Source organism: Pan troglodytes, chromosome 6, assembly GCF_028858775.2.
Source record: "Pan troglodytes isolate AG18354 chromosome 6, NHGRI_mPanTro3-v2.0_pri, whole genome shotgun sequence".
NCBI lineage: Eukaryota > Metazoa > Chordata > Mammalia > Primates > Hominidae > Pan > Pan troglodytes.
Window position 1 is genome coordinate 140,216,526 of NC_072404.2, and position 13,582 is coordinate 140,230,107.

The 13,582-nt window shown below is 34.1% G+C and overlaps 1 protein-coding gene across 9 annotated transcripts in view; it reads right to left on the bottom strand.

Annotated features, from left to right (window-relative positions):
• Window positions 1-3,801: 3,801 nt before the first annotated feature.
• Window positions 3,802-13,582, bottom strand: part of POT1 (protection of telomeres 1) — a 118,287-nt gene continuing 108,506 nt past the window's right edge. For 6 of the 9 annotated variants that reach the window (XM_009454138.5, XM_009454137.5, XM_063815560.1 and 3 more), the window contains 4 exons: window positions 9,541-9,629; window positions 7,495-7,586; window positions 5,547-5,652; window positions 3,802-4,365 (listed from right to left, as the gene is read on the bottom strand). In XM_009454138.5, coding sequence (XP_009452413.1) covers window positions 4,253-4,365; window positions 5,547-5,652; window positions 7,495-7,586; window positions 9,541-9,629 — 400 coding nt within the window. In that variant the 3' untranslated portion in view covers window positions 3,802-4,252. The remainder of the gene's footprint in view (window positions 4,366-5,546; window positions 5,653-7,494; window positions 7,587-9,540; window positions 9,630-13,582) is intronic. The other 3 variants (XR_010158982.1, XR_010158983.1, XR_010158984.1) reach the window with 1 other exon arrangement.

Consider the following 13,582-nt stretch of genomic DNA (forward strand, 5'->3'; position numbering starts at 1 on the left):
GAATAGTGTTTGTGTAACAACAAACGGGCTTTTATCTGGGAGTTCCAATTTCAAAGAAGGGAAAAACCATTTTGAAGTTATAGGGAAAAAAAGCAAGGTTGTATATAAAAAGGTACATGTTTAGGAACTGCACCATATTTGTTTAATAGATGATAGGAAGGTTAAGGTTTTTAACACACACATGCTCCAAATCTTTAAAATACTATGAACAAACAGATGAAATAAAAGAAAGTTTCACAAAAGTTGAAAATGCTTTCTTTGGTAGTTGTGGACTAGATTTTTAGGTAAATTCCAACATAGTACCCTGCAAAGTGAACACAAAGAAAATAAAAGCACACACACACACACACACACACACACACACTACCAATGTGACTGTGACTTTGTGGCCTAGATCTCAAGGAAAAATACCAGAAATTCATTAAGATGTTGCTAGAGTCGAAAAATAGCCGAGGAATCTCTGCACTATCCATGTTTCACCAATTGGCCATGTGAGGGAGAGCTCCCACATACACTGATACATTATCTTTGTCATTGTAATTGATGCCCAATAATTTTCAACCCATCAAATGCAGTCCTGATGGAAGGGACATTTATTTATCTCCATGTAAGACGATCATCACTTAGAATCCCTAGCTGATCTCAAATTTCCTAACAGCTTAAATCACAATAGTGAAAAAACAAAACAAAAACAAAAAAACATAGCACTACTAATTTCCCGACTGCCAAAAGAAGATAGGATCTCACATACCTGAGAGCACCTATGAGTGCCTGCTTAGTGAGTTTAGATACCCATTCCAAGTACCAGAGAGAAGACAGGTCATCATGCCCAGATTTTACTAGCTGACTAGGTCCCTTTTTCCTGGAATGGGTAGGGTTGACACTATCCAGAGATTCCGAGGGGCCAAGAAAGGAAGAGATATTTATATTTCCCCTAAAATAATGTTCTAGAACTTTAGTGTGACTTATCATAGCCTTCACAGAGTCTGCATTTCCTAATGAAAAGCATTACAGAAGGTGTTCTTTTTTCTTACATTAACATTCGTTTCACAATAAATTCTTCAAAGCATGAAATAATAATTTAAAGCAACTATGTCATGGCTGAGTCCTAATCCTGTATTGGAAGTCTGTATAGGTCTCCAAAATTCTTATCACCTAAAAACCTCCCGAGGACATAGTGAAACTAGGTTTCTGGGCTTCCAGATGCATTTAAAGGGGAAATAACACCAGACAAAATACAGACTAAAATAATAAGTAAAACACATTATCATGAATAACTATGTGGTAACAAAGCAGATAACAAGAATACATTTTTGTAAACATATAAAATCCCAAACTGGCACAATAAAAAACAGAATACTTACACAAAAAACCACAACAGAAATAGTAAAATTATCAGAGAATTACACATTGAAAGTTACTTATGCTGAGTAATTATAAGCAATGAGTTTCTCCCTGTATCAACATGAAAAAATACAGTTGTCTATATAAAGTGACAAAAGAAAGTTGCAGAACTATTTAACATGATGCTAAAATATATATGTGTGTGTATATACATACACACATATGCATGCTCACATGTTCTTAGAAAGAACAATCTGAAAAATTATACACTGTATTGTTAAAAGTGGTTTCTTCATGGGTACTAATTGGAGCAGGAATCAGTTCAAGTTTATAGACCCTATATTTGTTTCAAATTCTTACTTTTATTAAAAAAAGTCTAGATAAAAACAAAACTTGATGAAATATACGGTCAAATTTAAAACAACATTGAAAATAATCAAAAGAGTTTTTAGCCTTTCCAGATCCCAAGAAAAGCGTCTAGAAAGTATAGAAGAAAATTGTCTGGATTCAGAGTCACACGTAGTGACAAATTCATGCTTTGATATCTAAAACAGGACTGCATAGTCAGCTGGGAAGTAGGCAGGAAAAAGATTTTGGTCCTTTTCTGTTACCTCCAAGTAGCTAAGGCACAGGATCTACACCAATTTTAAATCTGGGCAGCCAGTACCCTAATGGGTGAAGATGGCTTTTTTAGGTAGACAGAAGTATGTATAGTCAGCTTCTTCTAGACTATCAACATCAGTCTTTCTATAATCATTTAGAAACAATTTCCAACTTAAAGCATAAGCAGGGGTAAAAAGAAATGAGGAATGATACATTGTATGTTGGCATGTATAGTTCCCTCAAATACAGCAGTATAATTGAAGGTGGCCACAGAAAAAGCCTGTAAGTAGTGTTTTTCTCATTGCTACATCCAGATAAAGAATAATGGACTGTCTCAGATTTTTCTAAGACATACATTCTAAGAACAATACAGGGACAGCATGAGTCAATCCAGTAGTGTCTTAAAAAATGGATGCTGCAGAAAGTGGAAACTGAGGGTGAGTCTGTACACAAACTTCTTTCTTAAATTTGTGTAATTTAAAATCTGATAGGAAGATTCTATCAGTGTTTACAGAAAGGGGCAGGGATCAAATTGGGGCACAATGAACTACCATTTAGTTGTTGCTCCAGAAATAAAATTCTCCTCTCTGGGTTCCTGATTAGCATAAAGTGCATACATCATCTCTAGAGAAATACTAGATGTTGATGGAATAATTCTTGCTAAAAACTGAAAATTTTTTTAAAAAGACAAGGATAAAACCCCACAATAAACCAAAAGAAATCATGATAATGTGGATGTTTATTTAAAACAAAAATAAGAAGAGACATGGCCTATCATCATGAAGATTCATAGGAAGAGTTTTCCTTTGTTAACGTGGAGATCTTGCAGGCTCACAGTGTGAACCTATGGCACCTTTGGACCTCTACTCTTCTAGATTTAGTGCTTCCTGAAGGCAGAAAAAATGTTTATCTCACCTTTGTATCCTGAGCACATCATCAATACGGAAACACACCTGTTCAACTGTAGGGTTTTAAAATATTTTTCCTGAAAATGTTTTGAACCAAGAGTCTATATTCTTGAAAATAATATCAGTCTTTCTCATTGTCTCAAACAAGCTGATAAGTCGATGATGGGGGACATTGGTAGTTAGCTAAAGAAGATGTGTTAATGTACTCAGGAACTAGAATTTAGAGTTATTATGAGCAAAGAAAGTCAGTTATCCAATCTTTTTGACAATAAGATGTTAAAAGTATTTTGAAACTATAGAAAAACACACTGACTCCTCTTATAATCTATTTCCAATGTTATTTCAGATATTTAAGTCAAAGACTCGTTGCAGAAAACTGTTAGCTTCTGTTCCAGAATCCTTAAGTGGTTAACAGTACAGGCTCTGAACAGAGATTATGTGAATTATGGCACAGACTCCAGCATTTACAAACTGTGTGAACTTAGTCAAGTCAGCTTATCAATCAAGCCTCAGATTTCTTATCAGAAAAATAGGTTGCTGTGAGGATCAAATACATGTTTAGTGCTTAGCACAGTACCTGGGATGTAGACAGCCCTAACATCTGCTGCATTGCCACACCTATTTCGATTCTTTGCCTCATATCATTTTTCAGCTCAACTTAGGGCAAATAAATGAAACAGTTGAAATGTGTGCACTTATTTATTCTTCACTAATATTAAACCAGGTAATTTATATCTGTCTTTGGCAAATAACATACACAAACTATATATCTATATATATATATAAATGTTTGTATAAAATTGAATATTCATGATTTTAAATTTGACAAACACTGTCAGGTAAAAATCAAACTATTTTACTAAGTTAACATCTCATTCAATTAGTTGTAAGTTGTAATAGTGGCATATTTTACATGAGACTATTAGAAAAGGATAATATTAAGTCATTAACATTATAAATCTGACCACTTTTATTAGGTTGAGGTGAAATAGAGAAATCTCTACTATCCTGGAGAGAAACAAGCAATAAAACCATGTATTACAAGTTTAAAGAAATGAATTTATCCTAAAATCATCAGTATCAGCACCCCAACAAAGCAACTTCGCCATTTCTACTTAAAGTACACTGTAGCTTGATCAGACAAACACTTATCTCAGCAGTACTTGTTTAAGCAGGTCTCTTTGTACAAAAGCAAAACAGAAAGCAAAACAAAATCCATAGCCATTATTTACCTTGCACCCAGTAAAAGCCAAGAGATTTAAGGTAAGGACATTTTCTAATCGCATACCCATGCTAACATCATCAACTTTGCTGATACAAAACTCAGGGCAGGAAAAGAAGCTCAAACAGGGAAGGTGAGTGGCAACATTTTATGTATGCTAAATTGGATGGCAATATTAGATTACATCTTCTGCAACTGTGGTGTCAAAAATCTGATAGCAAATTTGATTATCTGTTCCATTTGTGACATTGTATGACTTGATGAAGCATTCCAACCACGGATATGCATCTACAAAAACAAAAACAAAAAAAGCGATTGAACCATTAAAACAAAATAAATAACTCTGAAATAGGTACCTAAGCTTACCACTGAGCTAGAAAAATTAACATTTATTTTGGCTTGAAAAGTAAGTAAACGTCCCTTCCAAATTTAACATTATTCTCTCTTCAAAATACATATTAGATTCATGTTATTGTTTTGGAGCAATTGTGACTAATTTGAATTTTTTGCCACAAGCAGGTAACAGTGATTACATCTTGGGTTTCAAAATGGTTGGTATATATTTTAAAAATCTAAAATAGTGGTTAAAATGGGTCTACCAGGCCCATGCTTTTGGATATAAAGATTTAGTTCTAGAAATCTATCCAAAAGAATCCAAACAGCTAACACAAATTAAAACTGACAACAAATAAAGGTATTCAAGTTAAACTTGGTTAGAGATCAACACAAATTCCTATCATTATGTAACTATTATAAGATGCAAAGATTGACCAGGGAGAGTAAAGCCTGATTAAAAATAATATATAAAAATTAAACCAGCTGCTAAATCTGCAGCTGGTAAAATTTCCTATGATAAAAAATTGTTAGAAAAATCAAATTGTCTTAATATGACTTAGATCTGCAAGTTTCAACATAAGTACAAATATAGTCACAGAAGGAAAATTCAGTGGCAGCAGGTATGGTATAAGCAGTACAATTTGAAATGAGGAAGATCTGGTTTATTAATCAAATGTTTATGGAGAAAACAAAGCTCATAAAAAATTGGTAAAACAAAAGCTTGTAAAATCTGAAACTAGTTAACGATAAATAAAAAAATTAATCCATGAATTAAATTGGATAATTGGAGTTTGTTACAGAGAATGTTTACTGCCAACAATTCATCACTTTTGGTCTAATTTCAACTAAAATGCTTGTAGCATGACAATGTCAAATGTGCTTGTGATCAAAACTACCTCCCTTTCCTATATTTAAAAATATTTTTAAAATCTTTTGACTGCAGGAAATATGATTCATAACTATTTTATCCCTGCCACTCTCTTCATCAAAGGTTGATCATACAGTAATCACTCACTACTTAGTAAATCATTTGGAAGCAAAGCTTTCAGACTTCTAGAAGTCCACAGAGTACATATATGTTAGTGCTATCTCAAGTAAAAGAAGTGTGGGATTGTTAAAATATTCTTGCCTACCAATTTTTATTCCTGGAGGACAAAACATATCCATGATCATATCCATACTTTTCTGAAGGTCATCATCCATTAGAACTTCTGATGCTGGAATCTGGAAGAATTTGTCCTTAAAAATGTTTCATGAGAGAAAAAAAAAGGAAATAATATTAATCCTTTTTAATGTTATTATTAACACATATTTCAATATTGTCCAATTAAAAGATAATCTAGACAGTTTCCCTCTATGAAGATTGTAGAATTCATAAACTAGAATGCTGGTCTCAACTCCAAAATCTTATTTACTCTTTAATCTTAAAATAGCTTTGAGATACACATAATCAAGTAAATTGCTCTGATTTAATAATGATGATGGTAATAATGATTTAAAAACAATGAGGCTGACTATTCTCTTTGTACATAGAAAAAAAATCTTGTGCTGAGCTTAAATGAATATAACATATAGTATATGTATTATATAGTTATTTAATTTTTCTCTTCCCTACTATGTTATAAGTTTCAAGAAGGAAGGAATTTTGTTTACTTTGTTCACCACTGTGTCTCCATCACATAGGATAGTACCTAGTACACAGCAGGTGCTCATTAAATATTTAATGAAAGGTTAAATGAATTGTGTAGGTGGGAGAAAAATTCTCCTCTCAACTATACCTCAGATCTTTTCCAATCCATGTAGTAAACATTTTAACTTTACCCTAAGAGAGGTCTGGGCTTTGACCTTAGCTTGTGGAACATAATCTCTAAGCCCTTTCTATGTCACACTTGATAGAAGTATTTTTGCCTGGAAGCCCTGGGTCACTATGAATAGTTTAACAATATGATGTAGGGTGGGAAGTTTGGAGCATGTGGTATCAGCTTGATCTCAAGAGGGGCTGAAGACTATGATCAGCCATATGGGCAGTCAACCATACCTACATGATAGAGTCCCACTAAAATCTTTTAGCAGAGCTTCCCTATCTGGCAATATATTATGTATATTGCTATACACTGTTGCAGGGAAAGTAACAGTCCACAACTCTATGGGGAGAGGACAACTATAAGTTCCATGTCTGGAACTTTCCTGGACTCTGTCCTATACATCTCTTTCATTATCTGATTTTAATGTACATCCTTTAGCTGTAATAATCTGTAACTGTCGGTATAACAGTTTTCAGTGAGTTCTAGGAGTCTTGTGAATTATCAAATCTAAGAGTGGCCTTGGGGACTTCCAATTGCAATTAGTGTCAGAAATGAGGAAGGTTTTGTAGACTGCCTCAAAAGTTTATACAATAATATCTATCTTCCCTGTTAAAGTAACTTCATTCCTCTAATATGAAATGTGGAGGTTTAAAAAGTAAGATCAAGGCTGGGCACGGTGGCTCACGCCTGTAATCTCAGCACTTTGGGAGGACAAGGGTGGGTGGATCATGAGGTCAGGAGTTCAAGACCAGCCTGGCCAAGATGGTGAAACCCTGTCTCTACAAAAATACAAAAATTAGCTGGGCGTGGTGGTGCATACCTGTAATCCCAGCTACTTGGGAGGCTGAGGCAGAGAACTGCTTGAACCCGGGAGGCGGAGGTTGCAGTGAGCCGAGATCGTGCCACTGCACTCCAGCCTGGGCAACAGAGCAAGACTCCATCTCAAAAAACAAACAAACAAACAAAGTACGATAAAATGTTGACTACAAATAATGCTTCCATAGTGTGGCCGTATCTCTGCATTTTGGCCGTGGTATAGGGAATGACTCTTTAAATCCCTGTTCCTTAATTTTTCACTATTCAAATGTTAAGATTTAGTGTCAAATAAAAAAAGAGATACATACACAGATGATTCAAGATTTATGTGCTCATATTTTACTTATATTTTTAAGTTGCCTTAAGTCCTTTTAGGAACAAAGCAGGTATGAATAAATGTATTCAATTTTTTAAATATTATTTTTTAATTAAAAATACCTTTATTACCTCTGATACTTACAGAATCCATGAGATAGGCTTCTAGTACTCCTGTTCCATCATCAAGTGTAAAGGTCATAACAAACACATATTGGAGGGGTACAATACCCAGTACTAGTGAAGGAAAAAAAGATCAAACCATATGAGTCTGCTATTCCTTATTATCAAGGTAAAGTTAAAATTGTTTTATGATAGTATAGACCTGTAAATTTTATTTACTAAAATAACTCAAGATACAAAGAAAAACTTGGCATTATCTCCAGGTAGATAGTGTCAGAATTGAATTGGAGGACACCCAGCTGGCGTCTGCTGAGGGACTGCCTGCTTGGTGTGTGGGTGAAAACCCCTATGCATTTGGTCACATAAGTCTTCTGCACTGATTGCTGTGGTGTCAGAGCAGAGGACAGTTTGTGTTTTTAACTCCACAGATACTCAACCTATAATTAAGCTCATTTAGCAGATTCATTTTGGAATATTTCACTATACCTACATAGGGAGAATATCTTATGATAAGCAATTTAATCTTTTTGATTAAATATTAAAGTATATTTAAAATAAGTTGACACCCTCACACCTGTATTCTCAGCACTTTGGGAGGCTGAGGTGGGCGGATCACCTGGGCGGATCTTGAGGAATTCAAGACCAGCCTGACCAACATGATGAAACCCTGTCTCTACTAAAAATACCAAAAAAAATAGCTAGGCTTGGTAACATACACCTGTAATCCCAGCTCCTCTGGAGGCTGAGGCATGAGAATTGCTTGAACCTGGGAGGCAGAGGTTGCAGTGAGTCGAGATTGCACTACTGCACTCCAGCCTGGGCGACAGAGTAAGACTCTGTCTCAAAATAAATAAATAAAAATAAATAAATAAATAAAACAGTTGATAGCCTCCATAGAAACCACAAAAGGTGATTCATGAAATGTAACTCATTGCATGTTAGTTTTATGAAAGATAAAATTAAAATACAGAATATTCTAAACAATAGCATGCAGTTAAATAGCGTTTTAGCATGCCTCTCTCCTTTCTATTATAAGCTAGGGGAATAATTTATAACTTTAAAAAAGAAAAAAGGGATATCATCTGGTTGAATGGACAAGAATGTCAGAATCTGAGATTTAATAATTTGGTAAGATAAGGAATAAATAAGAAATTAGAGATACTGGGTAAAACGAAAATTCACAGGTTAAGATAAATATCTTCTTGTTTGGAAATGGAAGATACTCAATTTATAGAATGTTTTATTAGCTTTTATCTGTGGAACCCATATTTAAACAGTAGGACTAATTAACAGGGCAAGTAAGAATAAATTAGGACATACAGACATGAACTAGGGCATACAACAGACATTAATACAGGGGAACTGAATTTTAGGCTTCAAAAGGTCTCAATAGGTTAAAACTGTGAACTAAAACTAAGAAAGATGAACTTAGCACCTACTCCCAGGAACCATAAAAACAAAAATATTACATTAAGAATAGAACAAAGAGACCAAGTTCAAGAAGTTCATGTGACAGAAAAAAAAATTACATTAAGAATAGAATGAGGAGACCAAGTTCAAGAAGTTCATGTGACAGGAACCTAGGATTTCACTGGACCACAAATAAAACATGAGATGGCTGTATTAAAAAGGAAAGAAAACAAAACCAGGTGTACAAATAAATAGCTATACAATGACATTTCAGGCTAGTAGAAGCTGAGTGTCCAGTTTCAGGTAAATAATAATTTCACTCTATTCTGAATTGGCCAAACAACATCTGCAGCACAATGTCCAGCTCTGAATGCCAAATTCTGAGAAAAGCACTGGTAAAGTGGAATGCTTACTGAGGAGGAAAAACAAAATAGTAAAGCATAAGGGAAAGTATGTGACGGTGCCTGCTTGAAGAAATACAGACTAAAGGAAGGCTTGGCAGATATCTTTAAATTTACAAAGTCTGTTTATCTTACAGAAGAAGGAATAAGTATACAAAGAAGGAACAGGTATACTTTCAGGTATACTGAAATATAAGTAGGTGAAATAACCTTGTATACAAACAGTTAAAATTGCAGGGCATGGAAATTTAGCTAACCTTCTGCCACAGAAGAAGGAATCCACGATGTTTTATCAACCAGGGAATTTAGATTTTGTATGGATCTCAAACTAGAACACTGTTTACATCTGAAATTTATAAAAGAAAGAACCATAAATATTGAAAAATAATTTAGCTTGTTTGTTATAACTTTTTACTGCTCAAACATGTGTAGTTTTAAAATATAAATTATTAAACAGAAGAATACTGCATCCCCTATATTGTAATGTGCTTGCTTGTTTCACAAGAGAATTATGAAAGAGTAAGCTTATTACATAAAGGCAATAAAAAAGACAGTATAAGATTGAGAATAAACAACTCTAAATTGAGAACAGGGTGCTCGGTTCCAGGTCATTAATTAATTTTGCTCTCAATTTCCTATTTGTTAAAATGAAAAGTTGAAGAAAATGATCATCTCTAAGAATTCTCTGATTCTATGATCTATATCTATATCTATCTATATATATATAGATATATATATTTTTTAAGACAAGGTCTCACTCTGTCACCCAGGCACTGTCACCTCTGCCTCGTGGGCTCAAGTGAGCCTCCCACCTCAGCCTTCCAAGTAGCTAGAACCACAGTAGCACACCACCATGCCTGGGTGATTTTTGTAATTTTGTAGAGACAGGGTCTTGCCACAATGCCCAGGCTGGTCTCAACTCCTGAGCTCAAGCCAACTGCCTGCCTTGGCCTCCCAAAGTACTGGGATTACAGGTGTGAGCCACCATACCTGGCCTCTGTAAGTAATATCTTACTAAATTCAAAGTGTTAATAAATATGGCCAATAGAGAAAAATTACTAAACAGTCAGAACATGCAAGATTCTAGATAATATTTTTAGTAAGCACATATCCAGAGGTTTGTAGTTTATGATGCCTAATTCCATAGTTAACTTTTGAAATGTATACAAATCTAAGACTACACAATACACTAAAGTTGTGCATTGTGTAGTACAGTTATTTTGCTTTACTTGAATACCAACATATTTTAACTATGAGTAATTTATTTTTTATTATGCATCATCATGTTTATGAGATGTTGATAAGAAAATAACTTGAAAAGATATACTTGAATAAAAATAAAAGTTCGAAAGGTCCATGCAATTTGTTTTCATTTGCACTTTGAGGAAAACAAGAGGGTAACCACATTACATCTTATACCCTTTCATTTATTAAATATATAGGTGTTTCTTTTCTAATAAAAGATGTCAATTTAACAAAAGAATATTATTGCCTAAGAAAAAGACTACGATATTGATTAGCATTAGACATTATTAAAGTAAGTATAGTATAAAAATTAAAAATTAAGGATATTAAGTCAAAATTAAATACAGAACTACTTACTTCCAAAGCAGTGAAAGGGGAAACAGAAAAAATTAGAAACATAAACTAAATATATCAATAACTTAAGAACATATTTAAACTCAACTATTAAAACTAAAATTTAGCCATAAGCTTTTATTTATGAGTGACATACAAAATAGAATGCCAGAAACTTGAAAGCAAAGGGATGAGAGTAACCTATAAAGCAATTACCAAACAAAAATTTAAAAAAAACCTATAAAACACAAGAAACCATAAAGTTAAAAAGGCATGGAATACACTAGAAGTATGGATGAAACTGACAAAGATTAGTATCTCTAACACGGAAAGAAACCTTACGATCAATTACATGTATGTGCGCTCACACATGAACCAAAAAAGAAATCAGTAACCACATAGAAAAACAGGCAAAAGATGTGAACATGGAATTCGTACAGTAGGAAACCTATGTAGCTGATAAACACGGGGGCTGCTTAAACACACCAGACATCTAGGAAATACAAATAAAAACATCATGGATACCATCTGATGCTCACTGGCCTGACAAAATTACAAAATTAATGCCAAGTATCAGACAGAAATAGACTAATACCAAGTGTTGGAGTGAACTTGGTAGAAACTAAAATTTTATACATTACTGATGGGACCATATATTGTTAAAACCATAGGAAGAACAATTTGGTATTTCTTCCCATAAAGCAAAACTTATATATACCTTATAATCCAGTAATTCTAATTTCAGGTAAACACCTTAGGAGTAACTTTCAAACATTTTTGTTAAGGACTCACAGTAAGAAATTCATTTAATATCATATCTTAGTAATACATACATACACATACAATTGAAATGAAAGTTTAGGAAACAACACTGACCCTTACTGTGTAAAATGTTCTCTATTATCCATTCCCTCTCATTCCATTTTTTACTACAACCACATCATATAATTAAAAAAAAAAACTGTTTATGACCCACTGAACTCATTTTATGACAAGGGAAATAGACAAGAAAACATATAACGTGACTTCATTATGGTCTGTAAATGAAACAAAAAATAACACATATCCATTAATAGTAAAATAGGCTAATAAATTCTGATATTTCATAACATAATCCATAGATGTTAAATAATCTAAATCTACATGCATCAATAGTGGTAAATCTTGAAAATTTTAATGAATCAAAAAAAGCAAGCTGTAAAAGGCTTGGCATAGTACGAAACAGTTTATATAAATTTAAAAAATGAAAAATACGCCATACTGCTTAAGAGTTCACACATATAATGAAGGCATAAAAACATTGATGAGAAGGATTTAATCCAAGTTTGGAAAAGTAGCTACCTCTGAGAAAAAAGAGTTAGAGAAGGGATTGATACGGCGTTATACTACTTCTCTGTAACATTTAATTTCTTAAAAATAAAAGTTTGGAGGTCAAGGTAGGCAGATTGCTTGAACTCCAGAGTTCAAGACCAGCCTGGGCAACATGGCAAAACCCCATCCCTACAAAAATTAGCTAGGTGTGGTGGTGTGCACCTGTAGTCCCAGCTAGTTGGGAGGCTGAGATAGTAGGATTGCTTGAGCCCAGGATGTCAAGGCTACAATGAGCTGAAATCATGCCACTTCAGCCTGGGTGTCAGAATGACACTGTCTCCAAAAAAAAAAACAAAGAGTCTGAAATAATGTCAAAACGTTAAGATTTGTTAAATCTAAATGGTGGATACATAATTGTTGTGATGTTACTTCTTTTATTTTTCTATAAGTTAAAATTATTTCATAACCCAAAAATAAAAAGAAGAATCAATTAAAAGATATACTGGCTTTTGATGATGAAACTCAAGTAATAAAAAATGTAAAAATGTCTTAAAATCTGGAGTGTGAACAGCATTTGCCTTAGTTTTGAAGCAACTAGTAAAAAGTCAACAGCCTTGGTTGGGCACGGTGGCTCACACCTGTAATCCCAGCACTTTGGGAGGCCGAGGTGGGCAGATCACCTAAGGTCAGGAGGTCAAAACCAGCCTGGCCAACATGGTGAAACCTCGTTTCTAATAACAATACAAAACAATCAGCCGGGTGTTAGTGGTGCATGCCTGTAGTCCCAGCTACTCGGTGGGGTTGAGACAGGAGAATCGCTTGAACCGGGGAGGCAGAGGTTGCAGTGAGCTGAGATCATGCCACTGCACTCCTGCCTGGGCAATAGAGCAAGACTTCATCTCAAAAAAAAAAAAAAAATGGGGGCCTTAAGGTAATTTTTTTGAGACTTCTAGTAAAAGAAGAAGTAGTATTCCAGAGTTTAAAATGAATATGAATATTTCCTTTCCTGGTTTAGACTCGTCATGGTGCCCAGTACTGGCAAGGCAAAATAGAGAGAAAGGGGAAAGAACAAAAGCAAGTGAGCGAGGATGAGCATGCAAAAAGAGAAAGTTCAGTGACTTATTATACAAGAAAAACAGAATTTTATGAGTTTTAATTTTTTTAATTAATTGGCTTAATTAAAAATCATTTTATTTTCAAAAAAGATGGACTCTCAGATCATGAGTCTAATGAGAGGGAGAATTAGACACTGAGTATATCAGAGTAAAAACAGCTATAACACAGAGATTTAAGTCAGTGGCATACACTTTCACTTTATGGCTAAAATTTTATGATATGTTGGAAGGACAGAGGGCAATGCCTAACAGTGACTTTACCACACAATTAGGGAGGTATCATGCTTACAGTATA